Source organism: Euprymna scolopes, chromosome 42 (genome assembly GCF_053919585.1).
Source record: "Euprymna scolopes isolate OS-2025 chromosome 42, ASM5391958v1, whole genome shotgun sequence".
NCBI classification, from domain to species: domain Eukaryota; kingdom Metazoa; phylum Mollusca; class Cephalopoda; order Sepiida; family Sepiolidae; genus Euprymna; species Euprymna scolopes.
Genome location: NC_136523.1, coordinates 32,323,127 through 32,344,561, shown reverse-complemented (window position 1 = coordinate 32,344,561; position 21,435 = coordinate 32,323,127). Strand labels below are relative to the sequence as shown.

Sequence of the window (21,435 nt, the reverse complement as noted above, 5' to 3'; positions counted from 1 at the left end):
AAAATCTTTGAAAGAAAAAAAAAAAAAATCAGTATTAAAACTATTTTCACTGTTTACTTCGACTTAAATAAGTCTTACATCGCATGAGGCGTTCAAATTATGCCATGGTTTTTTTCTATCTGAAACCAGATACACAGCGTCCATCCAGTTTCTTCTTGTTGAAATCAAATCTCTCTCAGCTGTCTGCTTCCATTTTAGTTTTTGTCCTCCTCGTCTTCTATCAGGGTTTTATTTGAGCACTTGGTTGGCAATTTTCTCCGAGATATCGTTTGCAGATTATTGATGATACTACTGGTTGGTAAGTGCAATCTCTGATTTGCACGAAAATTCATTGAGTAGAAGAACAAAAAAAAAAAAAGTCTATCGTTATAGACAATAAATATTGCAGTCATGACACAAGTAATCTAAAATATTACTTCCGGAGTTATGTCCCCTGATTTTAGCATCCTACCGTCTACTTTATAACGTTTAAGAAAAATGAAATTTTACCCAATTTTCTGTAAAAAAACACTTTTAACTATAAATAACTTTCTACTCGATGATTTTTCGTGATTTTTGGATATGTTACTATTCTCGACATGACAACTAAGTAGGCAATATTGTTTTTGCTTAAAAAGACGCATAAAAAAAATCGATCTGTCAACTCTATCTTAACAAGCACCTTTTTAAAAAAAAATATTTTGACATTTTTATTGGAGCACTTGGTTGGCATTTTTTTCCAAGATATTGTTTGCAGATTATTGACGATACTACTTGCTGATTAGTGCGATCTCTGATTTGGTTGGTAATTTGATCGATCCATTGCAGAAATGTATGCCAGTTAAATAGAGTCAAAGGAGTCACTTGAATTTTTTTCGTGATCCAAATTATACTTTTTTTTCTTTTTCATTGGAGTAATTTGCTGGTAGTTTTTTTCTGGGGTCAATCTTAGGGTATGTTTGAGCTAGCCTAGACATCGTTTGCAGATTATTAATGATACTACCTGTTGTTTAGTTCAGTTAAAGAATACCATCGTTTCTGATCTGAAGCCAGATCAACAGGATCCCTCCAGTTTTTCCCATTGCAATCAAGTCTCTCTCGATTGTCTGCTTCCAGTTTAATTTTGGTTTTCCTCTTTTATTTCTATCAGAAGTCCATTGGAGCACTTGGTTGGCAATTCTGTCTGAGGCCAATCTTAAGGTACGTCCAAGTCAGCTTGGATGGCGTTTGCAGATTATTGACCATACTACTTGTTGTTTAGTGCTCTAACTTCTTAGTTGGTAATTTGATCGCTCCATTTCATCTTCAGAATCTTTCTCTAGTACTTGGAATCAAACACATAACTTGAATCTTTTTCTTGACCCAATTTTTTTTTTTGATTTTTCATTGGAGCAATTCGTTGACAGTTTTTTTTCTGGAATCAATATTACGGTATGTTTGAGCTAGCCTAAATGTCGTTTGCAGATTACTGACGATACTACCTGTTGTTTAATGCAATCTCTGAGTTCTTATTTAGTAATTTGATCATTCTATTTGATTCCTAGAATCTTTCTCAGGCACTTGGAATCAAACATATCTAATTTCTTCTCTTGTTTGATTTTGAGATGCCAAGTTTCACTTTCATATGCTGCTGCTAAGATGTGGACAAGACAATACTGTTATAAAATCTTAATTTAAAAAATATTTTTTTTTTTATTACATTTTCACCCCGAACAAGACACATTGCCACTTTTATGTATGAGACTACTATCAGGGACATAAGCTACAGGGGTACTATGTGGGGAGTTGGGGAGCAAGATGTCGGTTCACGTTACACTTGAATTTTTGCAGGTCAGATCAGTTGGGGAAACAGGAACCCGGAAGGGAATTCCAAAGTCTAGCTATTCTGAGGAAGAAACTACTGGAGTAGAAGGCTCTCTTACATCTATAGATCTCAACTGTGAAGGGGTGGGATTTTGCTGCTTGTCGGGTTTGTCGGGGGTATTTACGTCGTGGCGGTACAAGTGCTTGCAGTTTGTTGGGGCATTCACTGTTAAAGTACTTGTAGAACAGGCAGAGGGATGCTACATTTCGTCAATGGGACAGAGGCTGAAGCTTAGATGACAGTTCAGGACCTATCAGGTGGCGACTCTCTTTTGAACCTTGTCTAGGAGTGAGAGGCTATTAGTAGATGCACCAGCCCAAATATGACAACAATACTCCATACATGGGCAAATGGTGGCCTTATAGAGGTACAAGATACTTTCGGGCGTTAGTAGATTTCTAACACGATAGAGAGAACCTACCTTTTTCGCAGTGGTCCTGGAATTGCTCTCAATGTAATTTTTCCAACTCCTGTGTCTTGTGAACGTTAGGCAGAGGAGTAGAAAAGATGTACTTTCAGATAAAGTCTTTGGCCATTGCTATTGGTTGTAGAGGTTTCTTGTAGTTATATAAGTTATAATTTAGATCTGAAGGTAAATTTCTTGTTTCTTCAGATCTTGCAAAGCTGGTTAAATGCTGCTAAGGCCTTACCTATCATGTACCACAACTCATAGTCTATACTGCCCTCTTTATGGAACTTTCTAATTATAAAGAGGTAAGATGTCATATTCCAAAAATCATGTAATTTGATCAGGTAATTTTTTTTTATTCAAGAAAATCGAATTGTACAACTGAGTGAGTCATAGTGTTTTCGTCGGCCATCATGAAATTTGATGAAATAAATAAAGGGGAGACAACTCAAAAGTGTCAAAGTAAAAGCATTTTGGAATGAAATGTCGAGATCAAAGGTAATTTTTGGAATATGACATTTTTGTTCTGTAACGAATACGTACATCATACAGACTTTTCTATATTTTCTTTACTTTTAATTGCCGCCATAAGTGCCAATCCGAAAAGTACCATATTTTTTTTTTTTTTTTTTTATACGATGACTGTATTTGTGCAGAGAATTTAATCTGCACAGGTTAAAGAATCTTAAAAACTCAAAAATTTGCAAATTACTCACCTCGAATGTTGCAACGTTTAAGTTGACGTAGTTGCAAAAACGATTGCGAGTTTAAGCGGGTTTCTTCCATATTTGGTAAGAGACCACTCGTAGGTTTTTGGTTCCCCAACAAAGAAGGGATTTGACTTAGTAATTAACTCCAATTCATCCGTTTGCACTTCTCTCAACAACCACACGTTGGACTTTTAAAAAAATTTTTGCACAAACATTAGTCATGGTGAAAGTAAATTTTTGTCAGAATGGATTTGCCGGGATAACTTTCCCCCCAAACCGTTCGTCTGTTCGTTTGTTTGCACTCTCAATAAGTTTTCCTTCTTTTGTCAATTCATCACCATCATAATATAAATGCTTCTTGCAGCCTTCAGTGTATCATGGCACTGCGCACCAAACAAAAAAAACAACAGTCTCTTTACAAAATATACATCACACAAGGTATATTTCACCTTCACAGCATTCACATTCCCTGATATAGCAATCCTCTTCTATATCTAGGTCACTCTCGAAATTTTCTTTACAGACTTATTCATTCGTGGACAGGGACTCTGCATGTTCAGCTTTTTTCTTTCAACTGTGGTGCGTTGAAGGTTTTAAAGTTTGGCGCTTTCTCCTAACAGAAAGCTGAAAAGTTCAGTTAAGTTTTTAGCGGGTAGTTTTATTTTTTATTTATTTATTTTTTTTACATAGGAGTCACCACTTATCAAGACCCGGAGGCCATTCTTAGTAAATTAGATTACTTTAGGGGGCGGTCCATCAAGAATTTGTTTATGTTAGACTTGAAGACAATCAAATTGTAGTCAGCTCGGAAGCAGGCAAATGGAAGAGAGTTCCATAGGTGTGCAGTTCTAAAAAAAAAGCTTTGTTCATGGAATCTGTTTTGATTTAGGCACAGATAAAGAGTGGGGAAAAATTATTGCCAGTGGTTTTAGCTAGATGGGTGTTTTTCATGAAAGATTGGAGAGGTGGGACAAGAGATTGGAGTTCAGACGAGCACTTGCCATGGAAATAACGATAAAATATAGACAGGCTCGCAACGTCTATCATCCTTGAGTAAAGTTTCCTAATAAAGGGATAATGACAAAGTCCTTCTAGAGGAAGAAAGGAGGTTTAAATCTTGAAGAATCACAATTTAATAGTAGTATCGTAATGTTTAGACCTCTATACTGCTATTTTTTAGCTAGTCCGAGGAATTGTCTTTAGATAGATGGGCTGCCGCATAGCCTCCTTCCAGTCAGGTGACTGGACAGTGTATGATCAGGTGGTCTGTGTCCTGGGGGAAATGGGGGGGGTGTCCTTGCACTTTGGGCAGATTGGGGAGTCTATTTATCTCCACCAGTGTTTGTTTACTGCAGTCCTGCAGTGTCTTGTTCTTATTACTATTTGTAGCAAAGTTGGGTCTTCAATGATGTCCCCCTCCTTTGGGAGTATTGTTTCTCTATTCCTCCTTCCAGGTCTTAACTGCACGAATGATCACCACTTTGTAGTAGTATGTAGGATTTAAAACTAAGAGTGATCCACCCAAATGGTCAAACAGAATTTAGAGACTTTCTGAATTCCCTCCTGATCAATTCTTCTACACCGCCACAATTGAATTATTGCAGCAAGTTGAACGTAGAATAAGATTCTAATATGTTTTCCAAACTGTAATCTATATATATATAAAAGCGAAAATGTGTATTAGTGTGTGTGTGTGTGGGGGGGCATTTTTCTGTATGTCCGCCAAAGGCTTTTTTCGCCAGGCTTCTTGGTTGGGTCACTCCTTAAAACTTTTTATATACCCCCTAGATAATAATATCTACCAGTTATGACCAGGAAGTCGCGTGTATCTTTAATTTGCCTGACTTTTATGCGCTATTTTCGAGATTTTTTTTTCGATTGCCACATCTTCGTTACGCTTTTCAGTATAAAAAAAAGCAAATGCTGGGGTGGGGGGAAAAGTTTTACCTTAATAAAGTCAAACATCACGCGACTCAACTTTCTCGCACCTGTCAATTTCACTTTATAAACGTTAAATTAAGACACTTTTCACTTCCTCTCTTCTCGTGGCTGAGATGGTTAGGTGTCACGTTTTGTTCCCCTTTCATTTCCACCTTCGCGTCAAGGCTTCGGGTTCGAGCTTACCTTCCTACTAAAAATTTTTTTTTTTCTTTTACACCTCCAAACACCCGGCCAACGTTTTTTTTTTTTAAACATGGTTGTTTTGATCACCCCCCCCCCAACACACACACCTCCAAACACCCGGGCAATGCCGGGTACCCCCGCTAGTATTAATATAGATCCCATGATAGCAGAAACTGAGTTTCTTTTAATGCTTTTTGCATATGTGTTTCATGCGGTAGTAATTTTCATAAATTGGATTTTCATCTGATATCAATCAACGCGTGATGCCGTGAAGGTGTCATTTTTGGAGGTACCTTTATAAATTATTATTTTTTATTTTTTACATGGAAGTCACCACTTATCAAGGCCCGGAAGCCACTCGGGGATAAGGGTTATTGCGTGTACAGTAATCAATGGGATAATATCGTAGTTATCTTTAGTAATGGAGATTTGATAAAGTGTCTTACTTAAGGGGGTGGTTTATCAGGAATTTGTTTAGTTTGGACTTGAAGACATCCAAGTTGTGGTCAGGTGGGAAACAGGCAAACAAAAGGAAGTTACACTAGCGTGCACTTCTAAGAAAGAAGCTTTGTTCATGAAGTCTACGTTTTGGTTTTGGCACAGTTAAAGAGTGGGGCAAATTATTGCTAGTGGTTTCAGCTCGACGGGTGTTTATCATGAAAAATTGGAGTTCAGACGAGCACTTGCCACGGAAATAACAATAAAACAAGGATAGGCTCGCAACGTCTCTTCTGTGGGAGAGAGGTTGCAGGGTAGAGAAAAGGGCATCCTCCACTAAGCCACAAAGTCTATTTTGTACTCTGTCAAGGCAGGATAGGCTGTTTTTAGCAGCTCCTGCCCAGATGCGGCAGCAGTACTCCATCCTTGGACGTACTTGGCTTTTATATAGATAGAGAATTGCATCAGCAGTGAGATATCTTCTCCAGCGGTAGAAGGATCCAACCATTTTTCCAGCGACCTTGGCAACAGACTTGATGTACGTGTTCCATTTCAGATCAGGAGTGAAAGTCAGTCCCAGAAGCTTATTAAAACATTGAGCCTCCCCTAGACGAGAGCCATCCATTTCAATTGATGCCAGATGGGGATCAGAGTGTTGATGATGTAAAGATAGGAGCTTGGTTTTAGATGCATTAAAAGTAACCAGCCATCTCTCCCCCCACTGTACCATGCACTCAAGATCAGAGGGGAGAGACTCAGAGAGAACTTTGTCATTTACGGTCTTAGAAGTGTTGCCATAGATGGTCGTGTCATCAGCATAGATGTCAACGAATGATTTAAGTGTGTTTTGGGAGATCATTGATGTTGATCAGGAAGAGAGTTGTGCCGAGGATGAACTTCTGAGGGACTCCAGCATTAATACTGGATTGGATTTATGATAGGCTGCGTGTGGTCGCGGCGAGAAATGACGTTAAATCATGTTCGAAATAACGTGTTACGTTATTCCGTCTGAATAAAGAAAATTATTTTTTTCTCCCATGATGCAACAGTGAACTTCTAGCATTGAATTCCAACATTCGTTTATAATTTTTCCCCTTAACTTTTAACTGTTTGTGAACATTAACCATCGGTTTCGGTAAAAAAAACAAAAAACAAAAAAAACACACACACACACACACACACACAAAGTTTTCGTTCAGCATCTTTGGACAATTTACATCACCTGCATATTATATGCCGACAATAACGTGGCCTTTATTCTGCATAAATATCTTTCTTTTTCAGTCCTTTTTTTTCTTTCTTAACTATACTGGCTAATTTTTTCAAAAATATAATTGTTGTGAATACAAAAAAATTGAAAAAAAATGCGAACAATTTCAATGAAAAATTAATTGGTTCCCGACAAAAAAAAGGGATTGAACCTAGTAATTCACTCCTGTTCGTTCGTTTGTACTTTTCTCAATAAGTACTCCTTGAATTAAAAAAAAAAAAAAAAAAAAAAATTGCACAAACATTAGTCATAATGAAAGTAAATTTTTGTCAGAACAGATTTTCTGGGATAACTTTTGTTGCCCTTCCCCCCTCCTCTTAGGGGCTATTATAGGGTTAAAATTGCTCCCAAATTGTTCAACCATTCGTTTGTTCGCACTTTTCTCAATAACCACGCCTTGGAATTTTTTGAAAACTTGCACAAACATTAGTCATGGTAAAAGTAAATTTTTCACTAATAGAGAGGGGATGCTCGGCTTGTTGAAAAATGAAAACAATTTCAATGAAAAAAAAATGAAAACAATATTCTTAAATAATTATGAACAATTTTTACAAAACTTTCAGAAAAAAACATTTATTGTAAGGTAAGTTTAATGAATAAATATTTATTTTTTGAATAGCAAACAATTGATTGCAAACAAATTTTTTATTATTTTATGATTTTTTTTTTCTTTTTTGATTGTTTTTATTCAAATTAAAATAAATAGTTAGATTAAAAAAAAAATAAAATAAAATAAACCAATGATAGCAAACAAATGTTTGCTTAATGATTTTTTTGTATTAAGGTTCAGCGTTTCGGCACCTTCCGTCGTTTTCCGTAAACTGTCCGGACGATTCTGACAATAGCACGGTCCTTATACTGCACAAGTACCTTATTTTGTAATTTTTTTTTTTTTTTTTTTAACTTTACTGCAGAATTGCTGGATTTTTCTTGATAAAATAATTCGTCTCATTATGAAAGAGGGATGGGGATGGGGGTGCAATCTACGATAGGAATCGGTAGGAAATGAATTAAGAGGTAAAAATGGCCGATGTAATCTCGAAAGATGTTAAAGTACTTCTTTATTTATCTCTTGGCTTTCAACCATTGATGCAAAAAATGCAGCTACTGGCGGTACCGGGGGTGGGAGGAAGTAAAACTGGAAGTGGTGGTAGTGAGAGGGTATGATTCCCAGTCGCATACCCCCTCCACACACACACACACACACACACACACACACACACACACACACACACACACACACACACACACACACATCTTCCGACCCCCCCCCCCCCCGCCGAGAATAAGACATACAAATGATTCCTTGATACTTAACAACACAAGCGTAGTCTTTCAAAAAAGTGTGAACGTAAGAGGAGGAGGAGGAGTGGGTTAAGTTTAGCTTTCTAGCACAGACTGGAATTGTCAAGCCGACTTTGAGCTTTGTCATATCTCTTCAGGTCACTTAAAACGCTCAGGGAAAGGCATGAGCCCACACTTCCCTGAAGCTATGCGTTAACTAACAGTGAAGTTATTTATCTCCCTCCCACGACGAGATGATGTGACACAAGGGTCGGAATGTGGGATTTAAACAGCCAACACCCTATAGGAAGACCATGCCGACCTATAAAAATGCCTTGGCAGACCCCGTTGGCATTCCCCAGTAAAGGCACCTCAAGCGATTAACAATGAATTAACCTTTTCTCAAAGAGAAAGCAAAGACTGGGAGGGTAGGCCTCCTAGAACTGCACAGGAGTAGTGACATATCTCCGTCAACAGGGGAAGGTGCCATCTCAACAATGGTCTAAACCAGTGGTTCCCAACTTTTGTGCCGTAGCACATTAGTGTACCGTAAAATGATTACTTTGTTGTATTTATTTGCTTCCCCACCAAAGCAAATTAGGCACAAGGCCGTTTTTAACGTGGGGTAAAAACCAGCTCCCCTAAAAGTAGGCAAAAAGGGGGGCACTCTGTTTACCAAAAAATAATGATTGTCCCAGTATAGAGAGTTTCCCCTCCATTGACTGGGACAAATTATCTTAAGTGCAGCATCTGCAGAACAGATGGTATTTATTTGCTCCCCCACCGAGCAAATTAGGCACAAGGCCGATTTTTAATGTGAGGAGTGAAGGGAGGGGGAAGGGAAAAAGGGGACCAGCTCCCGAGAGGTGGGAAATGGGAGCTGGTTAAAGGTCAGGCATATGGTGTTGCCCCCACATCTGGTCTTTGCTAGTCATAGCTAGTCATAGCTTGCAGCATCTGCCGGAACAGATACTACACTTTGATCCGGCCAGAAGGCACTGGTGTGCTGCAAAGAAGTTATAGGGCGAAAAAATGTTCATAGTGGAGTTGTTTGTATTAATACTTACACATTACTAAAAAGAAAATATGTAAGAGTAGTTGACGGACCTATACAAGAGTGCAAACTCCTTAAAAATACATTTTACCCCCCCCCCCCGACGATTATCATATAAACAGAAAAAAATTTTGAAAAAAAAAAAAAATTAATAACTTTTAAGAAGGGGGTTCACTTTCTCATAACGTTCTACTTCATTGCTACCTGACTTACTGTCCATTTCTTTACCGACATGTCACATGATTAGAACGTTATAACGAGAAAGTGAATCCCCTTCTAAAAAGTAATTATTTTTTTTCTGTTAATATGATACTTAAGTCTGTAATCTAAGGTGATTGTCGAAAAAAAAAAAAACTTAAAAAAAAAAAAAGGTGAAAAACACATTTTTAGGGGGGGGGGATAACCACTCCCGTACAGGTTCGCCATGTAGTTTGATATGCATCGGTTTGCATATCAATGAATTAGCTGCCCTATAAAGACAGGCACTTGTGCACTAGTGCGAAGGCACAACATTTTTGCTTTTCAATTGGGAGATTTGGAGAGTGCATAGCAAGGGCAGAAAACTCTCATTTCATGTTTATAAGTTTCTTATATTTATTGGGCTCCTGAATTAGACCTAAGGCCAGAGGTGGTTTTTGATCATTCATACTGAGGAAGACCAAAGGATTGATCGAAAATTATGTGCTTCTAAAAGAAACATTTTCGTTTTTTTTTTTTTTTTTTTAAGACTTTTTGTATTCCTACACGTAAACACATAGGAAATAAATACAGAAAAGATATATATTTTTCGTATTGATATTTTATCCATACCTATTTATATATATCAAAAGGAATACACGTGGATGCAACATGCAATTCGCATCATTTATATATATATATAGTAAGTTATAAAATATATATGGCGATTAAGCTACACTGAATATTCCGCGTTTCATCCATTCTAGGACTCTTCAGGCTTATGAAGAGTCCTAGAGTGGATGAAACGCGGAATATTCAGTATAGCTTAATCGCCATATATATCTTATAACTTACTAACTAGCTCTACCTACGTATTGAGCACTTTTGAAGTAAACACTTAAAGTTTACGCATAAATCTATACTTTCGTATATTAATTTTATGTGAGTAAATGAAGTAGTTATATATATATATGTGCTAGCTTACTTCAGTCCTGACAGACGATATCCACTGTAAGGGTGCCTGCGTGGGAAATTTTGTGGCAAGAGTTGCACACTTCTGAGTTGGCGTTCTGAAATACTAGTGGCAAATACGGTATAATCACGTTGCTACACCAGTTCTCATTAGATCTCACCAAAGTTAAGCAACATTGTGCCTGATTAGTACTGGATGGGTGACCATTTGAAAATTCTAGGCACTGTATGTGCTGTCCGCTTATCTTGTCATTGTTTCCAGTCGTCCTGAATATATATATATATAAAGTGAAATTGTCTGTGTGTACATTTCCCTATCAAAGTACTCTATCATTTTTCAGTCTTTGGACTCGATATTTGACATAAGGGGTATTGAGATCTGGGAAAATCTTTTTAATCGGTTTTCGGACAGAGATTTGACCTGTGAAAACTCTGCCAAGCTCCTCCGCCAATTTTTGGGTCTAAAGACTTGAAATTTTAGATGTAGGTTACTTGGACCTGGATCAAACTTTTTAATTTGATTTGATGCCAGAACAATAAACGTTAAGGGGTCAAAATTTGGGTCAAAGTTTTAAAAAATTTGACCTCTGCAGTCTACCAAATTACTTTGCAAATTTTTGGTCTAAACATTTGAAATTTGACATGAAGTGTACTCAGACATAGGGCAAGCTTTATAATCTGTTTTTGACCGAAAATTTGGCTGCCAAGGAGTCCAAGTCCAAAATATTTGACGTTTGCGATCTCTATCAAACTATTCAGCCAATTTTGGTTCTAAACATTTTAAATTTTATATAAAGGATATTCAGACATGCAGCAAGCTTTTTAATCAGTTTTTGGGCGAAAATTTGGCTGCCAAGAGGTCAAAGTTTACAGAGTTGACCTTTGCAGACTCTACCAAACTCCTTTGCCAATTTTGGGTCTAAACACTTGAAATTTTAGATGTAAGTTACCTGGACAGTAGTTAATCTTTATATATATATATATATATATATATATATATATATATATATATAATCTCATTTGCACATAAAGTTATGAACAGTACATAGGGCCTGAGCAAAGCCGGATTAAACTGCTAGTATATATAATAAAATGGAAGTGCCATGTTTGGAGATTAAAAAAAAATGAAAATTATTTCATAATAAATTCATCCATTTGTTCAAACGTTTACCTAATGCTCCTCCTTCCTTCCATTCTCCTCTCCCTCGCTTGGCATGCAGCACTCTCAGTGAATAGCAGACGTTCTTGAAAAAAATAACTTGCACAACTGAGAAATGTTATTTTTGGTAAGAATCTTACTTTCATGTGAAAAGGTGGTGATGTAGATGGTGGTGGAGGTTCTGGTGAATACCCCAACTCTCAATGTCAGCATTTGTTTTTTTTTTTTTTTTTTTTTCTGGTTATTAATGAGGGCGTGCTTGCGCATAGGATGTGGCCATGCGTTGCATTCGTCTGTCAGTTTGGTGCCATTGAAAAACAAAAAAAAAGTCTTATTCACAATATGTTTAACTCGAGCATTCATTGGTGCATATGAAAATTTTCTCCGCCACAGTGGTTTGTTGGCAGCTACAACCTTCTTTCATAGAGAGCCATTGAAAAAAAAAAAGAAAAAAAAAAAAGAAGACTTATTGGTCTCCCGACAAAGGAGGGATTGGACCTAGTAATTCACTCCTGTTCGTCCATTCATTTGTTTGCATTTTGCTCAATAACTATGTCTTGGATTATTTTTTTGAAATTTTGCACAAAAATTAGTCATGGTAAAAGTAAATTTTTAACTCGTAGAAGGCAACCTCGTTCGCAATATGTTTGCTCGTTTACTCGTTCGTTGATGCAGATGAAAAATTTCTCCGCCATTTTCTTCTTTCATAGAGTTCCACTACTGAGCCCTCAGCAGGCGGTTTCTTATTCGCTTTTTTATTGCACACTCAGTTTGATGTTTGGTTTCTCGTTACACTGTCAGTTGCGCTGTTCATCACTTGTTTACGTTGATTACATGTTTTAATAGCGATTAAAATACGAAGGTTCAAATAAAATTTAAAACAAAAAGCGATGGGATGCAGGTTTGTTCATGTTTAATAGGACCAAAGACAACATGTTAACGCTTCAAGTTTTAAGATATTACAATTTCTTATAATCTTGAATTATTACTACTAAAAAAAGTTACATTAAAATTAAAATATAACATGTGAAGCATGCATGGTCCCCCGTGAGTGCACAGCGAACGAGTCATAAAAAAATGACTAAGTTCAGCATTGCCCCCACCTCCACCTCTCCCCATTTAGCTCCAAAAGTCCCCAAGGGGACGTCAAATCCTGGTGAAAATGAACAAACGGTGCACAGTGAACGAGGCATAAATAAATGACTAAGTTCAAAACAGACTTCGTAGTATAGTAGGTGAAGCCCTTTCCTCTTCCTTGCAACCTCTTTCCCACAGAAGAGACGTTGCTTGCCTGTCTCTGCTTTATCGTTATTTTCATGGCAGGTGCTCATCTGAACTTCAATCTATGGTCCTCCCTTGCCAAACTTTCACGAAAAACACTCGTCTAGCCAAAACCACCATCAACAATTTCCCACACTCTTTATCTGTGCCTAAACTGAAACATAGATTTTATGAACAAAGCTTCTTTCTTAGAACTGCACGCCTATGGAATTGTCTTCCGTTTGCCTGCCTTCCAGCTGACTACACTCTGATTGTCTTCAAGTCCAGCGTAAACAAGTTCTTGATGAGACGTTCAACTCAAGTTAATAAATTTACCGAATTTCCATTACTAACGATTACTATATTGTCCAATTGACTACTGTACACTCTTTAACTCCCATCCTCGAGTGGCCACTGGGCCTTGATAAGCGGTGATTCCCATGTTAAAAAAAAAAAAAAATCCACACTGAGTATAGGCACCTTTACATCGGCATTAAGGAAGATCCCAGGGAGCTGTCAGTGAAGTCCAGGATCCGGTATTAGGGATTAGATGCGGGTTACAGCGGAAAGCTTTTGTCAGATTGATAAAAATTTGGTGCAAATGCACTCATTGCTTCATACGTTTTTCTGTGAGCCGTCGTGCAGAGGATCTCGTGTCCATTGTGCCGTGGCCAGGTCAGAAACCACATTGATTTTCTGGAATGATAAAGCGACAAATCCATTCATCAAATGATATCTTTGCCAAAATCTTTCGCACTGATTCAAGCAAACTAAAAGCCAAGTACGTCCAAGGATGGAATACTGCTGCCACATCTGGGCAGGAGCTGCTGAAAACAGCCTATCCTGCCTTGACAGAGTACAAAATAGACTTCGTGGCTTAGTGGGGGATGCCCTTTTCTCTACCCTGCAACCTCTCTCCCACAGAAGAGACGTTGCGAGCCTATCTTTGTTTTATCGTTATTTCCATGGCAGGTGCTCGTCTGAACTCCAATCCCTGGTCCCCCTCGCCAATCTTTCACGAAAAACACCCGTCTAGCTGAATCCACTGTGAAAAATTTCCCCCACTCTTTATCTGTGCCTAAATCAAAACGTGGATTCCATGAACAAAGCTTCTTTCTTAAAAATGCACGCCTGTGGAACTCTGTTCCGTCTGCCTGCTTCCCACCTGACTGCAACTTGGATGTCTTCAAGTCCAACGTTAACAAATTCCTAATGAACCGCCCCCTTAAGTAAACACTTCATCAAATCTCCACACTAACGTAATGTACTTGCAATAACCCTTATCCCTGAGTGGCTTCCAGGCCTTGATAAGTAGGACCACCATGTAAAAAACAAACAAATAAACAAACTAATGACTCTATAGTCACCACACTAATATTTTGAACCATTTTCTTCATAAAGTGGAATCATTGTGTCGATCCAATCTTGGATTGCATTGCAAGAAAAAAAAAACATGGATTGTATTGGCAATGCTCTCACCTCCAAACAACAATAATTCAACAGGTATTTTTTCCGTATCCATTTTTTCCGTATCAATCTCTTGTTATTGCATTTTTGGTCTTATCAATACTAGGTGCAACCATCATCTCGACGACCTCCTTTTTTTTTTATATACTAAGCTACAAAGTCTTTTAGAGATTGAAGTTCAGATGAGCACTTGCCATGAAAATAACGATGAAGCAGAGACAGGCTCGCAACATCTCTTCTGTGGTAAAGAGGTTGCAGGGAAGAGAAAAGTGCTTCCCCCACTAAGCTACGACGTTTATTTTATTTTTTTATATACTAAGCTACAAAGTGTATTTTTTCACCCCAAACAAGGTACAGTGCCACTTTGACGTAGGGGGCTACTATCAGTGACATAAGCTGCAGAAATACTATTTAGAGGATTGAGCAGCAAGATGTCTGTTCAAATTATACTTGAACTTCTGCATGTCAGTACAGTTGGGAAAGCATAATCCCGAAAGGGAATTCCTGAGTCTAGCAGTTTTGGGGAAGAAACTATAGAGTAGAAGGCTTTCTTACATCTAGGGATTTCTATGAAGAATGGTGGCCTTATAGAGATACAGAATACTTTCAGCTTTCTAGCATGGTAGAGAGAGCCCGCCTTTTTCGCAGTGGCCTTGGCAATGCTCCCAATGTATTTGTTTTGTAAACCAAGGAGGTCCCTGTGAGCCAAGGAGTTTGAAAAAAGTACTTTCAGGTAATGTATCTTTAGCCTAAGCTATTGGTGGCTGAGAAGCTTTCTTGTAATTATTGAAGGAAACAAGCTTAGTCTTGGCTGCATTGAATGTGACCATCCATTTTTGTCCCCATTCCACTCCAGGCTCTAGTGTTTTTTGCCATTTCCTTAGATATGAAGGAGTATTTATTTTAGATGGATTATCAAATAGATTTCTACAATGTTTTGTTCATCATTCTAGGATTCTCTCAACAGATATTCTAGTAAAAAATATAATAAATTTATAACTTAAAATATTGCAGCATTAAAAATTGAATATATAATGTTATATAAATTGAATTAAAAACAATTCTTAATACTGCAATATTTTAAGTTATAAATTTATCATGTTTTTTTACTAGAATATCTTGCCCTTTTCTTTTCCAGTTTTACCAACTAACCGTTTACTTTTCCATGTTTAAGCTTAACCATATTACTTTTCATGCTCGCAGTTTTCTATTGTAATCCATGATTTTTCCAGGCTTCTAGTAAATTCACTTGTTCTTTGTTTAATTTCAGTCTTATTTTTTGACCCCATAAACATATCATACACATATGTAATAACAATGTACGGCACTCGTCTGCTTTCAATAAAATCCCCCCCCCAATTATCTCCCTTTCATTCTTTCATTCTCTCTGTTTCACTTGGTACTTCTCTTTTTGCGAGAGCGGTGAATTACACTGAAGTGACGTGGTTGCTATGGAAACCAGTCATAAAAAACGGCGCTCACCTCCTTAGGTTTTTTTTTTTACGATTTTGAACACCAGAAAATTCATAAGTTTTGCTTTACTAAACGAAAATTGAAAATTTTTTTTTTTACAATATAGCTGAGAAGGTGATCTATAAACTGTAGTAATTTGTTTGAAATTTGGTCGAAAAATGAGTGAGCTGTGAAGCGTTAAAGCAGTTCTAAAACACTAAAACTGCCATTTAACCATACATTCAAACACGGTAGTGTTTGAATGATATATATATATATATATACACACAGTCACACACACACATCATTAGTTATCATTCCAAAACCAAAAGATGTAATTTATTCACACTAATATTTTCTTTATTTTAATAATGCAATAAAACTATAAACAACAAAACAAAAATTGATACACATGAATTAACTACATCTTTAGGTTTTGGATAATGATAACTAATTATATGTGTGCTCTGAAGATGGAAATTCGCCTTCATTTATTATAATTTGAAATATTATTTATAAAATATTTACCTCATGAGTATATACTTATAACTCTAAGTAATATATATATATATATATATATATATACGAGCAAGCAGTTAATAAAACATGTTAAAAAACACTTTGAAATGAGTTAAGAACATATTTAATCCGAAAAGGAAACACTAGATAAGTGGATAGTCCTTAATCCGCGGAGTTTCGAAGAGATACTTTCCTTCTCATCAGAGGGTAGGAATTAGCAAAATGAGGGATCGGATTTTGCATGCAAAAGTATTTGATGAAACAACAAGTAAGTCTTACTTGAAAACAAAAAAAGTGAAGCAGAGGGAATATGGTGAAGAAAAAGGTGATTACACACGAATGGATAGTCTGGTGGAAGATAAATAATCCAGTGACGGTAAAATCCAAATGTATAACTTCAAGAAAGTTAATTGAATTTCGTATTATAAGCTCTATCTCCTATTTGGTTTTATCGAGCTTTTACATCTGCCTGAAATAACTTTATAAATATTAATTCTTTAATATTTATAATATACTTTAATTTTACCATCTTGGATCATTTTGGTAAATTTAATTGTAATTTTTATTTTATATATATATATATATATATATATATATATATATATACACACGCACATATAACTAAAGGAAGAAAATGAAAATATAAGACTATATATTAATATATATATTTATTCAAAAAGGGAACACATCAACTAGGGATATTAGGTAAATGTTAACTCTTTATACCATGTTATTTCGAAGCCCAATGCTTCTCATCAAAAGAGTAGAGAAGATACTTTGAATTGATCATATTCTATTCCTTTAACTACCCAATTTATATATATATATATATATATATATATATATATATATATGGCTTTGTTGCAGGGTTTGAATCCTTTTGACAAGTGTTGATCGTCATCTCCTTCACTGATGGTTGCATAAGCATAAAACGCTCATGTATGTAGATATATAAAAATAATTATTTATAATATATACACACACACACATCCTTATTGTACGCTCTTCTTATTGCAACTTTCAGGCGTGGAACTGTATTGTTCAAGAGACAGACAAAATGATGAATTGTGTCCGGCAGAATGTGGAAGGTTTGTCCTCTAAAGTTTTGAAAGCCTTAGGAAATTTGATCGCAGAAAAGAAAATAGCCAAGAAAGTTTACAGAGAAGGACGAAGCCGACTAGAGGAAGAGACGTTAAAGGTTCGTTACTATCTTCTTCGCTTCACATTTTTTTTTTTTTTTTTTTTTTGCATTGAAAAACTTCATTGGTAGTCACTTAATTAAAAATAATGTCATGGTATTCAGTGATTGTAAGACTAACTAATGGTCTAGGAGATCAGAGATCAATCCTCAGCATAGTCACACCAAAGACAAAAAAAAAAAAATGCTAATTGGTGACCCTTTAATAAAAGTTCAGCATTATAAGTTAGAGTAACTAATTATAAGGGAGCCTTCAGGTTGCTCTTGACTATTATCAACCACTTTAGTGTTATACAATTAATTGCAAGAAATGAATAGCTTAATTTTTATTTAACAAAGATGAAGCTGTTTATCAAAGAAAATGATTTTTGGTGCTAGTCCATGCCCCACCCTCACCATCATGAAAAAAAAAAAAAAAAAAAAGAAAAATCTGTATGATGTATGTACCCGTGACAGAGAAAAAAAAATATCATACAACAAAAAGCTTGTACTAAAATGAAAATACCATAAAACAAAACAACCAAACCAAACATTATGGATAAATATTTGAAGATCTAAAGTATTCAAAGCATAATTTTTTAATTTCCAAAATTACTGGATTCAGCATTAAATAATCTAAAAATACAGTTAGTCTATCGTAAAACAACCAAATCAAACACCATAAATAAATATTTGAAAATATAAAGAACTTGAAGCATAAGCTGCTTTTCCAAAATTACTGGATTTAGCATTAAATAATTTATAAAAATAATCGAACCAAACTATGCTTTATAATTTTTTATTTTATTTCGGACTATTAGTCTCATCTTATCTTTTTATTGGTGCACAACGTCGCGGTTACCCCCTGACGAAGGCCAGAGGAAGTTGGCCGAAACGTTGTGCACCAATAAAAAGATAAGATGAGACTAATAGTCCGAAATAAAATAAAAAATTAACATACAATGCTCATCTCAAAAATAACAAAAAAAATTCCAATAAGGAATAATATATATATATATGCTTTATAACTTCGCATTTTGTTAGGTTCAGTATCTAAAAAAGTCAAATATGAAAATAATTAGTTGATTTCTTTTTAGGTGTTTCTTGAAGAATATTTACATACATACGTTTGAAACAAATATTTTAATTTTCAGCTTCAAGAAGAAGTGCACAAATACCAGAATGAGTATTCAAAAACAATCGAAAAATACAAAGTTGACAAAGCTCGATATGAAGACGTCTGCGCTAAAGGTAAGCAGGAATATTTTATTGACTATTGCACTGGCGAGATGACCTCGGGTTGAATGATAAATCTTATTTTTGTTTTGTGCCTAGCTGTTAAAACTATCTTTTATTTATTTACTAGCCTGCCCATATCCCGGCATTGCCTGGGAAATCAGAGTGTCGAAATTTCAATGCCGAAGTCAAACATCGAATTAATGATAAATAATACTACATAGAAAATTTAACCAATATTAATATGAAGATCAATAATAACAAATATTTTAATACTACTATTATTACTACAAATAACATTCACTGAACAACAATTTTTTACTGTTTAAATGTTGTCTGGATTTTTGAAACTACACCGGGGCGTTACTATTTCTTTTGGTGGATCTCAGGATGCCTTAAAAATCTGCATGCTAACCAAGATCAGTTGTGCCCCTGTAAAATTGTTCTGAAACCTGACCCCTGATTGCAGACCCATTGCTACAAAATCCCAAAACTACCGTGCGGAGGATGCCCGGTTTATTGAAAAGGAAATTCTTCAACTGCTTAAGTATGACGTCAATGAAACCAGCTATTCACCGTAACGTGCTCAAATTGTAACTTCGTCGCCTAATAGAAAGAAACGACTGGTAGTTGATTTTTCCCAAACTATTAACCGTTTCACCTTACTTGACATGTACCCTTTGCTTCGGATTGAGGATCTCGTAAACCAAATTGCCCAGTATCATATTTTTAGTACGATTGATTTGTCTAAGGCTTACTACTAAATTGAAATTTGTCCCGAAGATCGACCCTACATGGCTTTTCAAGCTGGAAATCGTTTGTATCAATTCAAACAAATACCCATGGGTGTCACTAATGGGGTTTCTGCTTTTCAACGATTTATGAATTCCTTTATTTCTGAAAATAAGTTATTCAGAACTTTTTCTTACATTGATGATATTAACATTTGCGGTAAAACTCAAGAGGAGCATGACATTAACTTGGAATGTTTCTTAAAGGCTGCCTCAACATACAACCTCGAAATAAACCGAGTAAAATCAAAGTTTTCGCTTCGCTCTATCAATTTGCTTGGATACCAAATCTGTGACGGAACTATCCAACCTGATCCTGAGCATTTGAAACCCCTTTTGCAAATGCCTCCTCCTTCGGATCCAAATTCATTAAAAAGGATCCTTGGTATGTTTTCATACTACGCGAAATGGATACCTAAGTATTCACACAAAATTCGTCCCCCTGGTTGAAAATAAACAATTTCTCATGCTGCCTATAGTTGTGAATTCTTTCGAGAAACTTAAGAAAGATGTCACCGAATCATCTGTAAAGGTTATCAAAGACTAACTACCAATTACTATCAAAACCGATGCCTCAGAAAAGGCTATCGGAGGCACCCTCTTACAAGCTGATAGGCCTGTAGCGTTCTTTTCCCACTCACTAAACCCATCGGAAATACGACTATACATAGTTGAAAAAGAGGCTTACGCGATAGTGCCTGAAAATGGAGGGACCTCCTTGCTGGGAAGCACTTCACTATCATAACAGACCAGCAAGCCGTATCTTTTATGTATAAGCCAACTAACCGAGGGAAAATTAAAAACGATAAAATCATTCGGTGGAAAATGGAACTTCTCCCATTTTCGTATGATATAAAACACCGTCCCAGAAGTGAAAACATTGTTGCCGATGCTTTATCGAGGGTGTGTCGTGCCGCTGCTTGCTCGTTGGAGGAGCTAAGGGCCATACACAGTTCATTAATACACCCTGGTGTACAGTGTTTTTGGCACTTTATACGATCACAAAATATGCCATACTCAATTGATGAAGTTCGGCGCGTGACATCCGAGTGTACAGCGTGTGAAAAAATAAATTCTTCAGCCATACTAACAATACACTGATCCGCGGTACTGCTCCTTTTCAGCGCCTCTCCGTAGACTTCAAGGGGCCTGTCCCGGCATCTTCAAAAGGATTTTGTTACCTATTTACTATCGTGGATGAATACAGTCGATTTCCCTTTGCGTTTCCTTGCCATGATTGTTCTTCGCAGACCACAATCAAGTGCCTGACGAATATTTGGGGTTGGGTGCAGTAACACTACTGCATACAACTCAAGAGGAAACAGTCAGTGCGAGCACTATAACGGCGTTATTTGGCCCTCAATATTATTGGCCCTGGAATCTAAACAGTTACCCTTTAGTGCTTGGCAGGACGTTCTGCCTGATGTTTTAAATTCTATTCAATTCTTACTATGCACTAGCATGAATGCAACTCCCCACGAACGATTGTTCAAATTTGAAAGGCGCTCTTCTTCCGGTACTGCCTTACCTGTTTGGCTCTGCGAACTGGGGAGGTACTATTGAAACAGTTTGGCAACAGGAGCAAGTACGACCCGATCGCCGAGGTAGTGGAACTCCTTGAGGCCAACTCTACGCATGCGAGAATATGGCATAATGATGGCCGAGAGGATTCAGTAGCGCTAAGACATTTGGCTCGTTTTCTGTGCTCTGATGGACCTCAGGATCCTGCTGAGAATACTCGACCGAACCTTGCAAATGCAGACCCGGCTCATTTGATTGAAACAAATCCATCTGACAACACACCTAATGCAGAAAATATAGAGGATTCTGCCAGTCCTTCAAATATTGAATTGCTTCCACGCCGGTCTAGCCGAATCCGTAAACCAGTCCAGTGACTGGACTCATAAATAAAACACATCGCCACTTTCAAAGATAACTCTGTACTTTGAAAAAAAAAAAAAAAATCTACACCTTACAATCTCTCTTACTAGTGGGGGGGGAGATTGTTATATTTCCGTTAAAATAAAAGTTTCTATGGCACGTGATTTTGCACACGTTTCTTTTCCTTTTTAAACGGGCTGAGTTTTTTTCTT

The 21,435-nt window shown here is 36.6% G+C and overlaps 1 protein-coding gene across 6 annotated transcripts in view; it reads left to right on the top strand.

The window, feature by feature from the left end:
• Positions 1-21,435, top strand: part of LOC145266997 (tyrosine-protein kinase Fer-like) — a 306,724-nt gene that overhangs the window by 167,599 nt on the left and 117,690 nt on the right. For all 6 annotated transcript variants that reach the window (XM_080122897.1, XM_080122896.1, XM_080122895.1 and 3 more), the window contains exons 3-4: positions 17,163-17,336; positions 18,470-18,566. In XM_080122897.1, the coding sequence (XP_079979023.1) occupies positions 17,163-17,336; positions 18,470-18,566 (271 nt within the window). The remainder of the gene's footprint in view (positions 1-17,162; positions 17,337-18,469; positions 18,567-21,435) is intronic.